The 17,986-nt window shown below is 40.4% G+C and overlaps 1 protein-coding gene across 1 annotated transcript; it reads right to left on the bottom strand.

Moving 5' to 3' along the window:
- Positions 1–10,489: 10,489 nt before the first annotated feature.
- On the bottom strand, positions 10,490–17,875 carry LOC124689239 (tetratricopeptide repeat protein 5-like). The gene is made up of 13 exons (XM_047222795.1): positions 17,665–17,875; positions 16,795–16,904; positions 16,595–16,705; positions 16,470–16,527; positions 15,100–15,189; positions 14,453–14,547; positions 14,242–14,295; positions 14,006–14,143; positions 13,362–13,419; positions 13,150–13,264; positions 12,076–12,145; positions 11,206–11,277; positions 10,490–10,814 (listed from the first exon to the last, which is right to left on the bottom strand). Exons 1-13 carry the CDS (start codon positions 17,873–17,875, stop codon positions 10,698–10,700), a joined length of 1,299 nt encoding a protein of 432 aa, XP_047078751.1. The 3' UTR covers positions 10,490–10,697.
- Between the last annotated feature and the right edge of the window lie 111 nt (positions 17,876–17,986).

The raw sequence follows: 17,986 nt of genomic DNA, 5'->3' as shown, positions 1-17,986 counted from the left end.
AGAGATTGCAGTAGATTGTATTTCAGATGTAAAAGAATGGACCGGGGTCCACAGTTCACTAGTGGTGTCTCTCCAATAAGATAAATAGCATCCTCGGTGAACAAATTACATGTGGGCAATTGACAAATAAAGATTCAATACATATCATGATGATCACTATGAGATTTAATCAGGGCATTACGACAAAGAACATAGACCGCCATCCAGCATGCATCTATGCCTAAATAGTCCACCTTCGGGTTAGCATCCGCACCCCTTCCAGTATTAAGTTGCAAACAACGAGACAATTGCATTAAGTATGGTGCGTAATGTAATCAACACAAATATCCTTAGACAAAGCATTGATTTTTTATCCCTAGTGGCAACAGCACATCCACAACCTTAGAACTTTCCGTCACTCGTCCCGGATTCAATGGAGGCATGAACCCACTATCGAGCATAAATACTCCCTCTTGGAGTTACAAGTATCAACTTGGCCAGAGCCTCTACTAGCAACGGAGAGCATGCAAGAACATAAACAACACATATATGATAGATTGATAATCAACTTGACATAGTATTCTATATTCATCGGATCCCACCAAACACAACATGTAGCATTACAAATAGATGATCTTGATCATGTTAGGCAGCTCACAAGATCTAAACATGATAGCACAAGAGGAGAAGACAACCATCTAGCTACTGCTATGGACCCATAGTCCAAGGATGAACTACTCACGCATCAATCCGGAGGCGGGCATGGTGATGTAGAGCCCTCCGGTGATGATTCCCCTCTCCGAGCGAGGTGCCGAGGCGATCTCCTGAATCCCCCGAGATGGGATTGGCGGCGGCGGCGTCTCTGGAAGTATTTCCGTATCGTGGCTCTCGGTAATAGGGTTTTCGCGACGGAGACTTTAAGTAGGCGGAAGGGCAACGCAGGGGGGCGCCCGAGGGCCCCACACCATAGGGCGGCGCGGGCCCCTCCTTGGTCGCGCCGCCTTGTGGTGTCGCCACCTCGTGGCCCCACTTCGTATCCCCTCCGGTCTTCTGGAAGCTCCGTGAAAAAATAAGACCCTGGGCGTTGATTTCATCCAATTCCGAGAATATTTCCTTTGTAGGATTTCTGAAACCAAAAACAGCAGAAAACAACAACTGGTGCTTCGGCATCTTGTTAATAGGTTAGTGCCGGAAAATGCATAATAATGATGTAAAGTATGTATAAAACATGTGAGTATTGTCATAAAAGTAGCATGGAACATAAGAAATTATAGATACGTTGGAGACGTATCACCGCTCAACAAGCAACTTATAAGAACTAAGATACATAGCAACATATTCATCACCACAATAGTTTTTTAGGCTACTTTCCCATGAGCTATGTATTGTAAAGACAAGGAATGAAATTTTAAAGGTAGCACGCAAGCAATTTACTTTGGAATGGCAGAAAAATACCACATATAGGTAGTTATGGTTGACACAAATGGCATGGGTTTTGGCTCAAGGTTTTTGGATGCACGAGAAGCATTTCCTCTTTTTACAAGGCTTTGGCTAGCAAGGTTGTTTGAAGCAAACACAAGTATGAACCGGTACAGCAAAAACTTACACAAGAACATATTGCAAGCATTATAAGACTCTACACTGTCTTCCTTGTTGTTCAAACACTTTTACCAGAAAATATCTAGACCTTAGAGAGACCAATCATGCAAACCAAATTTCAACAAGCTCTACTGTAGTTCTCCACTAATAGATTTAAACTACATGATGCAAGAGCTTAAACATGATCTACTTGAGAGTTCAAAACAATTGCCAAGTATCAAATTATTCAAGATAATATACCATTTACCACATGAAGCATTTTCTGTTTCCAACCAAATAGCAATCAACGAAGCGGCTTTCAACTTCGCCATGAACATTAAAGTAAAGCTAAGAACACCAGTGTTCAAATGAAAAAGCGGAGCGTGTCTCTCTCCAATACAAGGATTGCTAGGATCCAAATTTATTCAAACAAAAATAAAAATAAAAACAAACAGACGCTGCAAGTAAAGCACATAAGATGTGACGGAATAAAAATATAGTTTCACTAGAAGTGACCTGATAAGTTTGTTGATGAAGAAGGGGATGCCTTGGGCATCCCTAAGCTTAGACGCTTGAGTCTTCTTGAAATATGCAGGGATGAACCACGGGGGCATCCCCAAGCTTAGACTTTTCACTCTTCTTGATCATACCATATCATCCTCCTCTCTTGATCCTCGAAAACTTCCTCCACACCAAACTTAAAGCAATCTCATTAGAGGGTTAGTGCATAATAAAAATTCACATGTTCAGCAAGGACACAATCATTACCAACACGTCTGGACATTACTCAAAGCTACTGAAATTTAATGGAGCAAAAAATCCAATCAAACACAGTAAAAGAGGCAATGCAAAATAAAAGGCAGAATCTGTCAAAACAGAACAGTCCGTAAAGACGAATTTTTCTGAGGCACTTAACTTGCTCAGATGGAAAAACTCAAAACTAATGAAAGTTGCGTACATATCTGAGGATCATGCATGAATTTTCGATGATTTTTTTGATTCTTCTACAGTGAGAAAAACGCGAATTTGTGACATCTAACAAATCTGTTTCTGCGCAGAAATCCAAATCTAGTATCAACCTTCTCTTAGAGACTTTACTTGGAACAACAATACATGAAAATAAAGATACAAAGGTACTGCTACAGTAGTAACAAGCACCTTGACTCAAATATAAAACAAAAATTGCAGAAATAAAATAATGGGTTGTCTCCCATAAGCGCTTTTCTTTAACGCCTTTCAGCTAGGCGCAGAAAGTGCAAATCAAGTATTATCAAGAGAAGAAGCATTGACATTATTACCACGGGCTTTATGCCTACCTTTCTTACTCTTATTCTTACTCTTTGGTCTAGGGAATACATGACCGCCTCCGGGTGTAGAGGTGAAATTTAAAGTGCCTTTTCCCATATCTATGGTTGCTCCCAATAGTTTCAGCAGGGATCTTCCAAGTGTGATTTGACCTGTCCCTACACATTCAATAACAAGATAATCAGTGGATACTGTTCTTCCAAGAAAGGTGGTGAACACACCTTCAGCTATCCCCTCGGGAATTATAACAGAATTATAAGTAAGGGTTATCCCTTCTCCGCCTTTAGTAAGTCCCCAAAGTGTCAAATATTCATAAATACTTTTAGGCATAAGGCAAAACTCAGACATAATATCAGAACGGGCATAAAAAGTTTCACCACAAATAGCAACCTTAATAGTAGGGACCCACATTGAAGGTTCAAAGCTTACTGGGACATAATCATAATATCACGAATCTGATTATACCCTTCTTTTAAACAAGATATGTTTGTTTCGAGAGTGTTTAGTCTATTATGAATGTTGGCAAGGGATGAATCAATTTTACTAGCTGAGCTAAATGATGCAACCAATTTTTTTATGGCATTAAAAGCTTGATCCCCATCGCAATGAAGGAAATCTCCTCCCACTACAGCATCCAAGGCATATCTATAGCGAAGAATGAGCCCAAAATAAAAGTTACTAAGAAGCAAACTTAGAGTCATTGTATGTTCAGTTTTACCATAAGAATCAAAAATTCTAGACCAAGCATCTTTAAAACTCTCCTCATCCCCTTGTTTAAAAGTAAAGATCAATTCCTCAGGTGACGAAGTAACAAGTACAGGACTAGACATGATAACAAAATAAATTAGATGCAAGTAACTAATTTTTTTGTGTTTTTGATATAAAGAAAGCAAACAAAACAGAAAAATAAAATAAAGTAAAGCAAGACAATAAATAAAGTAAAGGGATTGGATGTGAGAGACTCCCCTTGCAGCGTGTCTTGATCTCCCCGGCAACGGCGCCAGAAAAAGAGTTGCTTATGATGGTAAAGCACACGTCCGTTGGGAACCCCAAGAGGAAGGTGTGATGCGTACAGCAGCAAGTTTTCCCTCAGTAAGAAACCAAGGTTATCGAACCAGTAGGAGATGAAGGCCACGTGAAGGTTGTTGGTGAAGGAGTGTAGTGCGGCGCAACACCAGGGATTCCGGCGCCAACGTGGAACCTGCACAACACAATCAAAATACTTTGCCCCAACTTAACAGTGAGGTTGTTAATCTCACCGGCTTGCTGAAAACAAAGGATTAAACATATGGTGTGGAGAATTATGTTTGCTTGTAGAAAACAACAGAGAACAGTAATTGCAGTACATTGTATTTCAGATGTAAAGAATAGGACCGGGGTCCACAGTTCACTAGTGGTATCTCTCCAATAAGGTAAATAGCATGTTGGGTGAACAAATTACAGTTGGGCAATTGACATAATAGAGATGCACATACATATCATGATGACTACTATGAGATTTACTTAGGGCATTACGACAAAAAACATAGACCGCCATCCAGCATGCATCTATGCCTAAAAAGTCCACCTTCGGGTTAACATCCGCACCCCTTCTAGTATTAAATTGCAAAAAACAGACAATTGCATTAAGTATGATGCGTAATGTAATCAACACAAATATCCTTAGAAAAAGCATTGATGTTTTATCCCTAGTGGAAACAGCACATCCACAACCTTAGAACTTTCTGTCACTGTCCCAGATTCAATGGTGGCATGAACCCACTATCGAGCATAAATACTCCCTCTTGGAGTCGCAAGTATCAACTTGGCCAGAGCCTCTACTAGCAACGGAGAGCATGCAAGAACATAAATAACACACATATGATAGATCAATAATCAACTTGACATAGTATTTAATATTCATCGGATCCCAACAAACACAACATGTAGCATTACAAATAGATGATCCTGATCATGATAGGCGGCTCACAAGATCTAAACATGATAGCACAAGAGGAGAAGACAACCATCTAGCTACTGCTATGGACCTGTAGTCCAAGGATGAACTACTCACGCATAAGTCCGGAGGCGGGCATGGTGATGTAGAGCCCTCCGGTGATGATTCCCCTCTCCGGCAGAGTGCCGGAGGCGATCTCCAGAATCCCCCGAGATGGGATTGACGGCGGTGGCGTCTCAGTAACTTTTCTCGTATCGTGGCTCTCGTACTAGGGTTTTCGCGATGGAGGGATTAAGTAGGCGAAGGGGCAGCGCAGGGGGGGCACCCGAGGGGCCCACCCCATACTCCGGCGCCCCCCCTCCTGGCCGCGCCGCCTTGTGGGGTGGCCGCCTCGTGGCCCCACTCCGTCTCCTCTTCGGTGTTCTGGAACCCTCCATGGAAAATAAGACTGTGGGCTTTTGTTTCGTCCAATTCCAAGAATATTCGTAAACTAACTTTTCTGAAACCAAAAACAGCAGAAAACAGGAACTGGCGCTTCGTCATCTTGTTAATAGGTTAGTTCTGGAAAATGCATAAAAACATTATAAAGTATGACTAAAACATGTTGGTATTGTCATAAAACTAGCATGGAACATAAGAAATTATAGATACGTTGGAGACGTATCAAGAACCAAGCTGGAATCAAAAACATATTACATGGGATGCTCTCCGTAACCTTCATGGACAGTTTCAAATGCCATGGCTGGCATTGGGGGATTTTAATGAGATTTTGTTTAATTATGAAAAGGAAGGGGGTCGCCCGAGGACTCAACAATCTATGCAACTTTTTCATTATGCTCTGAAGGATTGTGACTTGGAAGACATGGGGTATATCAGAGACCTCTTCACTTGGAGAAGGGGAAATATGAGGGAGAGATTAGATAGAGGGGTGGTAAACAACAGTTGGAATGATATGTTCCCCAATGCAAGCTTGATTAACAGTGAAACTACTCGATCGGATCATCGTCCTGTACTGGTTGATACTGAATATTTATCTTCCTCGCATGCGATAATAGAAGCGCCAAAGAGATTTGAGGCGAGATGGCTTCAGGAAGACGTTGTAGAAGAGATGGTGAACGCGGCCTGGGAACGGGCGAAGGTGAGAGGTGAAGAAATTTCACTGAAACAGAAAGTGGATGATGTACATTCAGAGTTGCATGTTTGGGACAAAATGGTTTTAAAAGCCCCTGCCAGGAGACTCAAGGAGTTGAAGCGGGATCTCGAGCAGCTAAGAAGGGGTCCAATGAATGATACAACCTTGGCAGCTCAGAAAGAAATTCAGTTACAAATAGAGAATACCCTAGAAAAAGAGGAGATGTTTTGGGTGCAAAGAGCAAGAGCAAATTGGTTAAAGCAGGGTGATAGAAATACAAATTATTTTCATAATTTTGCTTCAAGGAGGAAGAAGCAGAACACTATTAAGAGCCTTGTTGATGAGAATGGTGTTAGGCATGAAGACAGGGATGCGATGTGTGGGCTGGTGCACAATTATTTTGTAAATCTGTTTACCTCTGAAAATGTTGATCCTGATGAGGAGGCCCTGGTAGATGTGCCGAGGCGAGTTACAGATGATATGAACAGAGGGCTGATGGCGCCATTCACGGAAGAAGAAGTGAAGAAAGCGCTGTGGAGCATAGGCGATCTCAAAGCTCCAGGGCCAGATGGATTACATGCAATTTTTTATAAGCGGTTTTGGGATATGCTAGGGGATGACCTCATAAAAGAAGTCCTTTCTGCAGTCAATAATATTTCGGTTCCAGAAGGATGGAATAATACGACAATTGTCATGATCCCAAAAATTGATAACCTGGAGAAGGTGGCACAGTTCAGACCAATTAGCTTATGTAATGTGGTGTATAAAGTAATCTCAAAAATGCTAGCAAACCGCCTGAAGGGTTATCTCCCAGGGATTATTAGTGATCACCAAAGTGCTTTTGTTCCAGGAAGGATGATTACAGATAATATTCTTCTAGCTTAAGAAAGTATACATGCAATGAAAAGGAAGAAAGGAAAGAAAGGCCTGTGTCTTTGTCAAATTAGACATGCATAAGGCATATGACCGTGTAGAATGGAGATATTCGGAGAAGATCATGATCAAGATGGGATTCACAAGGAGATGGGTGGATCTGATTATGGTTTGTGTTTCGTCAGTAAACTACAATGTCAGGTTTAATTCTATGGAGACGGATGTTTTTCTACCAACCAGGGGTATAAGGCAAGGGGACCCCTTGTCTCCATATCTATTTCTGTTGGTAGCGGAGGGTTTATCCTGTATGCTTAAGGGTGCAGAATCAAGGTGGGAAATAGAAGGGATCCGTGTCTGCAGGGATGCTCCTATGGTATCTCACTTACTGTTTGCGGACGATTCCTTAATTCTGATGCGTGCTGACCGGAAAAATGCGCTTAAACTGAAGGAAATCTTGGAGAGATATTGTCTTAGCTCGGGTCAGAAAATAAGTGAGGAGAAATCAAGTATTTTCTTCAGTAATAATACAGTGGTGGAAGAACGAGCTGAGGTATGCCAAATTTTAAATATTATGACTGAATCTTTGAATGATAAATATCTTGGGTTACCAGCTATGATAGGTATGGACAAAAGTGAATGCTTCCGACATTTGGTTGATCAGGTTATTGCAAGAATTAGTGGTTGGAAGGAGAAAATGATGAGTTTGGGGGGTAAGGAGATTTTAATAAAAGCTATTGCTCAGGCAATACCAGTTTTTGCTATGATGGTGTTCAAAATTCCGAAGAATATCTGCAAAGGAATATCGGATGCTATCTCTCAATTCTGGTGGGGTGATGAGGAAGAGCAAAAACATATGCATTGGAAAGCGTGGTGGAAACTCTGTATACCTAAAGATAGTGGAGGTATGAGTTTTAGAGATCTACACTGTTTTAATTTAGCTATTTTGGCTAAACAGGTGTGGAGGTTGCTTAGTGAACCGGAATCGTTGTGTGCAAGGGTTCTAAGAGCAAAGTACTTCCCTGATGGTCGGTTGCTGAATGCAAAATTAAAAAGTGGGAGTTCTTTTACTTGGCAAAGCATTTTGGCAGGATTGGAGTGTTTTAAAAAAGGCTATATTTGGAGGGTGGGAGATGGTTCCCAAATTAATATTTGGGATGATTGTTGGATTCCCTCAAGCCACAATTTGAAGGTTATGACACCAAGGGGAAGCAATTTGTTACAACATGTCAGTGATTTGATTAATCCCATCGATGGACAGTGGGATTCGGAGTTGATTGAGTCTATTTTTTGGCCTATTGATGCTCACCGGATTTTACAAATTCCATTGACACCTGACAGGGAAGATCTGGTAGCATGGCACTACAATAAAATTGGTCTTTTCACAGTAAGATCAGCATATTATCGCCAGTTGGATTATCGTTTTGGAAGAAAGGAAAGAAACCAAAATATTGCCCAGAGTGCGAGTAACCCGGTCTGGAAAAGGCTGTGGAACCTTGAAGTTCCTAGTAAAATTAAAATCTTTGGATGGAGAGTATTACATGGTATTATTCCTTGCCGTGGTGTGCTTGCAAATAGACACATCGGGAACCAAGGGGGTTGTCCCATTTGTAGTTTACAATGTGAGGATATCAAGCATATGATGTTTAATTGCACTAGAGCGGAAGAAATTTGGAGAAAGCTGGGTATAAGAGATAAATTAAATGAGGTTATTGAGGCGGATCGGTCGGGTTCAGTGGTGATCCCGGACATCATTATGCGGGGTGGCCGAATTAATGATCTTAATGCGATTGGTTTCTCTGAGTTAGTTTTGACAGCAGGCTGGTACATATGGTGGGAGAGAAGACAAATTACCCATGGTGAAAGTGTACAAGCAACCCACAGGTCAGCTATGTCTATAATAGTGATGACAACAAATTATATGAAATCAAACAGGAAAGCAACAGAAGGAAAAAAAGGAAGGTTGGAAGAAGCCTATGGAAGGGAAGCTAATGATCAACATTGATGTGGCTTTTGATATTGACAGTGGTAGAGGAGCAGCTGGGGTTATTATTAGAGATTACATGGGTCACTTTGTGGCTGCAGCGCAAGTGTTCTTACCGCATGTAGTTGATGCACATATGGCGGAAGCCTATGCGTTCCGTGAGGGACTCACCCTAGCGTAAAGGATTGGAGCAAACAATTTCATGATTCAAACGGATTGTGCTCAAGTGGTAGAGACTATGAAGCAGGGGGTTTTTCAGCTACAGCCTCAGCTGCCATATATGATGATTGCATTATTCTGTGTAGCGGCTTTGGTGTTGTTTCGGTCGAGTTTTGTAATAGGGAAGCAAATCATGTAGCTCACGAGCTTGCTAGGGTATCTTTTAGTTTGGGTAGTACTTGTACTTGGGTCGATGAACCCCCTAGTTTCATTCTTAGCAAGCTCGTGAGTGATGTAACTATTGTGTGATGGTGGCGGCAAGTTCCAGACGCACTCTTTTCCTTACCAGGGTACCTACGGGGACTGGAAGGTTTTTAATGAGGCGGCTTGCTAGCCTAATATATTATGGTTTCACAAAAAGAACATACTTATGGAAAAGTCACCCTACAAAAGATACTTCCCCCGTTCCAAAATATAAAGACAGCTATTTTTTACCTAGTCTTTGACACATAAATTTGACCACCACTATAAACAAAATTTTGGATCAGGAATGTATACATGTTATTATTGTTGGATTCGTCTTGCAAAATTCTTTCATTTCGTATATTTTTTAAAAACTAATTTTCTGGACATATTAAAAGTAAAAAAAATCATGGGTAAAGTTGCAGCGAAAATCAAGGGTGCGTTATATTTTGGGATGGAGGGTGCTAGTATTTTTTGCTATTTTTACCAAAGGGTGGGTGATAGTTGGCGGTCACATGCAGTGCTGCTCAAGAGGATGTGGAGCCCCGACTCTGACTTGGTCAAATAGGGAGCAGAGGAGAAGAGAAGGTGGTGTACATGGTGAAGTGGATTGGAAAAGAACTAGAGGATAAGGGGAGAGGGAAGATATGAGAAAGGGGATGGTGTCCCCTCCCCCACTTTCATGTAGTGAACACATCAGCCACATGCATAATCCATACACAAACTGATCAATGTGACAGATGCAACAACATCATCTTAAGCGAGACGGACTATTTAATTACTACTTCATTCGTCCCAAATTACGTGTCACATATTTGTCTAAATAAGCATGTAAGACACATTTAAGTGTCTAGATACATGCAAATCTAAACAAATATGTATATCTAATTCAGGGCAGAGGAAGTACTCCCGAAGTACGTCTCAAATTATAAGACGTCCTGCATGAGATACAAGACATGTTATGGTTTGAAACAGAGGATAGTGCTAGATAGCAAAGAATTAAGAAGCACGTGTCTTCCTTTTTTTAATTCGCGAACACCAACCACGGTTAAATGAACGATTTGGGGATGTTTTCAGCCCAGGGTTAGGTAGCTGAAAGGCACCAATTCAAATCGCGAGAATGAATCCTCCTCTACTTGACCATAGGTTCTCTATTCGAACGGCTGCCCTTGGTTGAATGCAGTCCGGTGCACTTGAGCACATGCCAGAAAGCCAAGTTGGACTACCTGCCGGCGTGAACAATTCCAGGCCCGCAGCCACGACCAAAATTACCCAGGTCAAGGTACAAGTTCATCACCTTACATTAGATGGTTTACAATGTACTACAATGCAAGACAGGAACACACTAATATGGTATTTACATGGCATTACACATAACAAGCCTCCCACATCAATGGATACCACACCAAGCAAAATATATTCATTCGCTGACAGAGCTCCACATGGATGCAAGCACACATGTCTAAGACTACAGAAAAATGGAGAACAAGAATTCATACGTTGGCCGACAGTCATGGTTTATTCTGTGCATGGATTGAAGCGCGGATCACATGATGTGGACCTGGTGCCTTCTCGTTGATAAGAATTTGTTCAGGGAAGTCCACCCGAATCATTTTGAACTGGTAGTGCTGCTTGACATCAAATAAAAGAAGATGCAAGTTATTGCCAAACGTGAGAGGTTCAATAAACATACTACGGTACAAGAAACTAAAAAAGAAGTGAAGCAAAACCGATAAAGTTCGGTTAGGAAAATAAAAGGAAAAAGCAGGCTGTTTTAAGAAAAAGATCTGGTTCTGTGCCTAATTGACATCCTCTATCTATTCCTCATCTTTTCCAAACAGATGTATTTTTACTTCTTAGCCGTGGTAAAAATAGCAAATGCTCAAAAGTAAAAAAAAAAACTCTAAGAAAGGAAAGGAAAATAAAATCAGTCTATAGGTTCTTAAAGACGGTTACTTGGAAGGTCTGAAGTAACGAAATGCAAAAAGACGTAGAAGAAGACTGGTATCAAAGGCGTGCCTGCTCTTTCCATGGTATATTCAGGATTCTGTAGTATGGTTCCAACAGTGCCACCCGGTCACCTTCTTTAATCTGTTGCGCAAAGGTTACTATTAGCTGGTATATCAGACACCACAAAAGCCATTGCCACATGGAGCATAAGACACCACTGTACCAACAGTAGCAGACATTGTTTCTTTTTTCTAATAAACCTGAGAAACAAATTGCTTGACTAGTATGGCATTGTAGAGTACTACTTCAAAGATATAATGGAAATTAATAGTGGAACAGGCTGAGCCCAGACAAGCTGAGGAATACAAAATCCTGATGTTGGAGAACCTGTTTGCTATCCTGGTATTTCTCACTGTTTATACATTTGAATCCAAATGTTGGAGTAACGGTTTAATATACTGAGTTCCAAAGGAAAAACAAAAGGATCAGGTCACTACTATTCCTGCAAGAAGCCCGCCAAAACTAGAAGAAGAAAAAAGCAGGTGATTTAGAATTTGAAGATGCACTAGTTCCATTGTGGTTTGTGGTTACTTCCGGTTACGAGGGAGTGGGATTTAGATGTACAGCATTTTAAATGTTGATTTGAATAAAACTAGTTGCCTTTTCAACCATGGGGTTTTCCATATCTAGCTGTAATCTTCTGGCCACGTTAACATATATATGTTTATTCAAATATAACCAGTTTCCTTTCAACCAAATAGTAGGAAAAGAGAGACGGAAACCATATGCCACATAACTGTCTAGGTTTTCATGGTATTAAACTGAACCAGAGCCCTCGGTGGTACCAAACCATTTTTCCCAAAGATAATATAAACAAGCAAGAAACACATAATGCAGTATCATCATTTTAAAAAATTGCCAGGTACTAAGGGATCTTACTGCTTCATTCCGTAGCCCATAAACTGATAGTATAAAATAAGACTGATCTGAGTCACACGTCAAATAATACCTGAAAAATCATAAGGTTGTCCCATTGAAGTGGATAATACAAATTGCAAAGCATATGAGGTAACAGGAGAAATAAAGATGTGGCAGTGTCTTTTATATTTTAAGTATGCATTCTGTAAAGGAACAAAGCTGTATTCATCTACCTGATTACATTGTGCGTCAACTTACGGTAACCAAGTAGACATATCTTTTAGCAACACTGTTCTGGAAATATGTTACAAGATCCTCGGCTGCTAATAGGAAAAAATTCTAGCTTTGCAGTTCAGCAAAAGGACAAATGGTTTGTTTACTTAATCTGTTCAGGCATAGTATTCTGGTATATGCTCAGGTGACCATACTTTATGCACTATTACAATAAAATACAATTAGGATCGAAGATTCTGAGTAAAACCAATGGTACGCAAAAAAATAAGATTCTGAGTAAACCACTGGTACGCATAAATCCTGGTTTCTACCAGGCAAGCTAACACCACATTGACCAATATTTTGCAAATTCCTAGTAACAAATAACTGACAAATCTATGGTCATAAAACTACTTGAGAACTTTACACACGACCATGTTAACTTAAAAAGTACTTCATGCATCACAGAGCAATTTTTATATTCAAGTTTACATTCAATTTGGCTCAATGTTTCAAAATCAATTCCTGGCAAAAAAAAAAAGAGCAAACACAGCTTCTGGCGAGGGGTGAACAATTTGCTAGACTATTTTAATTTATCTGAATTGAGTTAGTCAATAACCCACATAAAGAAGTCCCAGTTTCTATTTTCCCAACCAAAAGTAGATCCTTGGAGGATGGACCATAGTAGCATGCATCATATCTTTCAAATTCCATCTTTTATGATAGTTAATAATTCTACAACAGTACATTGTTCCATGATACTTTTTAGAATATATTTGTATATAGTTCCAAGCAGCACAATCAAATGAGAAACGAAAGAAACAAGTCATAATGAAGCATGCAAGACACACTTATTGAATATGACGGATTGAAGGAACTTACAGTGGAGCAACATCGTCATGTCTTATCAAAAGCACAACTTTTCCCAAAACAGCAACCATCTTGTTTAAACCCTCTGATAGAATGCTTATGGTTGCTTTCTTGTGGGATGATTTTACTATGATGAGAAGGAAAGATGAAAAGGTATATGTTAGAAAAGAATAATTAAAGAACTCATACAATTTCAACACTTGCATTGCTAATGAGAGTATTACAGTTGACTTCACCCAAAGAAGACACCAATGATGATAATCGCTTGGATCGTAGTTGTCCCTGAAAAAGAAATATATTATAAACAGAAAATTAAACAGAGAAAATAAATTTACAAACCAGTAACCACAGTATGCCATATCCCTGAAGACAACTTATTCTAATCAGAACAATTATTTGAGCAAATGATGACTGAATCATAAAATGATTGAGCATATGTGCCATATCATAAGGAGTGACACATTAGATTGACCATTCTATAAAAGTTTTTTACAAAGGTAATAGAAGTATTCATCACATGAGCAAATCAAAATTCTACACTGAACACAAGCACTTCAATGTTGTATACTTCAACTGTAGGCATGGGTTTCCTTTTGATGCTGTTAGAATTGCATATATGATTCTCAGCTTTACAGGGGAAAAGCTAGTTCTCATATCACTACAATTGTATGCCTATTCGTCTCATTTCATGTAGTAGTTTGCTTAATCTAATGAAATAGATGACTTAGAAGGATCTCCAGTTGTGCACGACCATTATACATCAAGTTTTATCTGTTTTAGATTAAGTTCAAATAAGGCTCAGTGAAGTTGTTTCTGCTAATACATGTTAAAACTCTGCAGTCCACATACTTAGATGTACAAAAGTTACCTTCATTGCATTCACAAGCTTATCAAGGAGACTGGTGATCTTCTGAACTTCTGTATCAGCACCAAGGTCAGGGTCCTTTAAAGCTGCAGCTTCAAAACCACTAAGGGCTCTTTCGTAATTCTCTAAATATTTGTTAGCCTGGAAAAGAACCAATATAATATTTATTATGCAAATGATGAAATTCTTGGTCGAAGTTAACTGATTTTGCTACCAAATTAATTATCTGGGGTACTCACGGTGGCAGAATTATAATAGAGGTCTGGATTCAATTTCGTAGTTTCATCCTTCTCCTGGAAATAGAGTAAACAAAAGTACACCACAAAATATAACTGGAAGGTTCACATAAGAAAAGAGCGGAAAACTACACAAAAATGATCCATCCCTTAGTCTCCATAATTTCCAAACTAATGCGCTAACATAATTAAATGTAAAAAATGCACAACTTACAGCATTCTGATATGCTTTGACCGAATGATGAAGTTGAGTGTGATCCCAGGCCCCACTCACAAAAAAGCTTGTGAGATATGCATTTCCCAGATTATCTAACAGAAAAGGAAAGTGAACAATTTTGTTTAACTTGAATATCTTGGGTACAAATCTAAAATAAACCTCTGAATACTCAATCTTATGTTCATTCAGAAAAGAATAAGGCACATGCAAGAACAATGTATGTCATGGCTTAGAAATACTAGCCTCGACTTCAGTAGGCCTTAGATCAAAACAGGTGCAGCATATTCATACAGCAACAGATCGTGCATTTTATGTTTCTTTTGATACTATTACTACTAGTCATTTATTCTAAAAAGATAAAAATAGGTGTAAATTCTGACATCACCAAATCCCACTTCCTTCTCTTGTTCAGCTCGTTAGCTATTTACATACAAAAAATAGTAATGCCAGGAGCTGGAACCTCTTAGCTTTATTTCTTAAATTAGGTTAAGAGCTGCTTCATTTAGAAAGGAAGGTCAAATGAGAACTCCCACGTAGAACAGGAGCTTCTGAAGTTCTGATCCATGCCTTAATGTTTCAAAAGAAAAGGCAGATGCTGAAGAGAAGGAATATAGGCAACAACAATAGAACAAATGGACTCTTACACCAACAGTTTCCATCTTTTATGTCCAGCATTACAGCTTCTTTTGCATGATTAATGCTCTCTTCCACCAACAACTTTTGATCTTCACTGCCTGAAAAGGCGAACACAAAATAAATGATGCAGCGACCTCGAAAAAATGCAACCAAAAAAATCTAAAGAAAGACATTTTGTCATTTTTACAGCAGCAGTTGAGCATTAAAGCATCCACTAGATGGAGGCCCAACATGAAGATATTATGCAAATTACTTGTGAAGCAATTCTAATCAACAATACATAGTAATTTTTTTTAGAGTTGAGGGGAGCAAGAGACCTCCCTGAACACCCATGGGAGGAATAAGACATACATTATAATTTCAAGCTCAAAATAAATTCAACCACAATAAGGGCAACCAGGTCCGAAAACCACAACAGCTTGGTCTATTCAGGAAACAAAGCAAAAGCTCAACAACGGGCAAACTACTTAGCTAGACCGAGGTCTAAAGCAATCCAAAGAACAGACAAGGCCGAGCAACACGACGCACATAGGAAGTTAGGAACACACACACTAACTGTCCGCAACACCAACAATAACATCACCATTGCTAACAACGCGGTTTCAGGATTTGTGCCTTTCACTTCGGGAGATAGCATCACAGCGCTACTCAAGTATATTATATCTGTAATAAGAGCACTCAACATGCAGAACTACCTTAGCTGCAAGGGGCAACCTTCGCCTCAGAAAGATTGCTTAACCCCACTAAGCAGCCAGGCTTCCTCCTACTTGTCCCGGCCTCCCTTGCGCTCTCTCGTTTTAGATGATTCTTAGTCAACTGGTCGATTTTATACAGTACCCGTTAAGCGGTCAAACATGACTGCAAACTATATTATCAGCAATTAAGCTCATTCAGCCCACAAGGGAAACAGTATTAAAGCTTAACCTGGTCAATCATGCCGGCATAGAGTTCAAACGGAGAATAATGTACAAGTTAAACCAGGGCCAGGAGTGCTGGTCTTGCTCTAAAGCTCAGCCTATTTCCAGGCTTTGCACATATCACTGTCCTTGAAAATGATGGTGTACTGATACCCAACACTTGATGGTATCTAGAATATTAGCACTACAATTGATGGTCAATGCTCTCACAAAATCCACGAGTATATTGTTACTAACTTGGTGTTGCACGTCCGAGTAAGGATCAAAGATGAACTAAGTAAATATTTGATTGAATTGATTGTTTTAATCCCAGATTAGCAGAAGTTTGTCCTTAAATACAAAAATAAATAAAGTATATGCAAGTGAGAGACTAGTGATAACTGATAATAATCCATCTGCAATGTGTAGACTTCAAGAAACCATCAACTGAAGAGTTGCAATATGATAGAGGGCATCCTCACCTTGAGCCATACTTCTTTCAAGCATGGAGAGTTGGCATAGTATTTTCTTATCTGCGCCCTGCCAAATGAAATTACGCTGGATAAATTTGGAAACGTCCAAAGACTTGTTCAAGGTTGAGACTTACCTTGTCCAGTGCTAACACAAAGCAATTCTTTGCTGAAGCCAGATCCCCCTTCTTCCAGATGCAGTTGCCCAAGCATAGCCATGCATCTACAAGAGATGGATTCAGCTTTACCTAATGCGTCCAGTAGCAACAGAAGTTGTTTAAGTTTCTAGACGAGGGAAAAACGTATACAAGAAATGGTCTAGTCTTCGGCCACATACTGCTTTCGATAGATGATCTTCGGCCTCCTTGTTGTACTCAGGGAAGACGTCCAGTATTTTCCCCCTCAAGAACTCACAAACAGCACGCTGTTGTGGCGATTTCCTTTGCTCTGGAGGTATAACAAACTAAAACTTAGTATTGAAAAAGAAAAGCATAACGCGAACTTTGCTAGAAAGGGTGAGGAAGGAGACAAATGATGAGGATAAAAATATTTGCACGTATAATCACAACTAGGGGTGAAAACCATTGAATTGTTTTTGAACGATCCAGACCACTTTCAAACATCGATGCTATCAGCTCATATATTTGCTGGATATTGCATATACAGAAACACATACATAAGTCTGTCAACTACGAATACAGGCTCGGCTATCCAGATATACATAAGCACTTTTATGTTCTGGAGACCATAACTTTCTTGTTTGAAGTTGGATTAGGCAGAAGAGTAGGCCATATTCTCAACAAGGTCTACGGAATATGTCTGAAAACAAACATGCCTGTGTTCAATCCATTTTCACACCTAAACACAACAAGAAAAGTGACTGACTCACAGTTACTATGCACATGAGTTGTATAGTTGTTTATTTGTTTCTGAGCTTGAGTTATCAGCTCATTTCTCGGACATGGATACTACAAGAGTACACAGAACTCTTGCAAACAAACAAAAAAAATGATGTGTCCCAGGCGTCGGCATTGCATATCCCAACACCAAGAGGCACTGACACCCAGCTTAGTTGCTACTGAATTGCACAGTAATAGTTACAGTAACGCTGGCTAGACAACGAGAACCTAAACAGTACCGATGGAGGAATCAATGGCAAGCAAAGGAACAGAAGGAGACTGGAGGGTTGGGAGACGGAGATATATACCAGGAGGGAGGGAGTCTAGTACGGCGAGGGCGGCGTCGGCGCGGGCGCGGAGCGCGGCGGGCTTCTCGGCGGGGTCGCGGGGGAAGAACGTGTCGCGGAGGCGGTACAGCTCCTCCACCGCGTCCGCCGTCCTCTCCAGCCCCGCGTCGGGCTGCGAGGGCGAGGCGGAGGTCGCCGCCACTCCGCTGCTGGCCTCGCGCTCGCGGCTCATCGGGTTTTGATTCTGGGTGGGGTGGCGATGGCCGATGGGATCTAGCCGGCCGGGGAAGAAACCGCACCAGAATGGAAGCGGTCCGTCTAGTACTGCGAGGAGGGATGGAGG

Source organism: Lolium rigidum, chromosome 2 (assembly GCF_022539505.1).
Source record: "Lolium rigidum isolate FL_2022 chromosome 2, APGP_CSIRO_Lrig_0.1, whole genome shotgun sequence".
Taxonomy (NCBI): Eukaryota; Viridiplantae; Streptophyta; class Magnoliopsida; order Poales; family Poaceae; genus Lolium; species Lolium rigidum.
Note: the sequence above shows the minus strand (reverse complement) of the source record. Positions and strands in the feature narration are given on the sequence as shown.

Coding starts and splice junctions, on each gene's coding strand:
- LOC124689239 (XM_047222795.1), bottom strand. CDS start 17,875: ATGAGCCGCGAGCGCGAGGCCAGCAGCGGAGTGGCGGCGACCTCCGCC. Junction 13,420..14,005: donor AGCTTGTGAATGCAATGAAG/GTAACTTTTGTA, acceptor TTTCTTTTTCAG/GGACAACTACGATCCAAGCG. Junction 11,278..12,075: donor ATGGGCTACGGAATGAAGCA/GTAAGATCCCTT, acceptor TTTGCGCAACAG/ATTAAAGAAGGTGACCGGGT.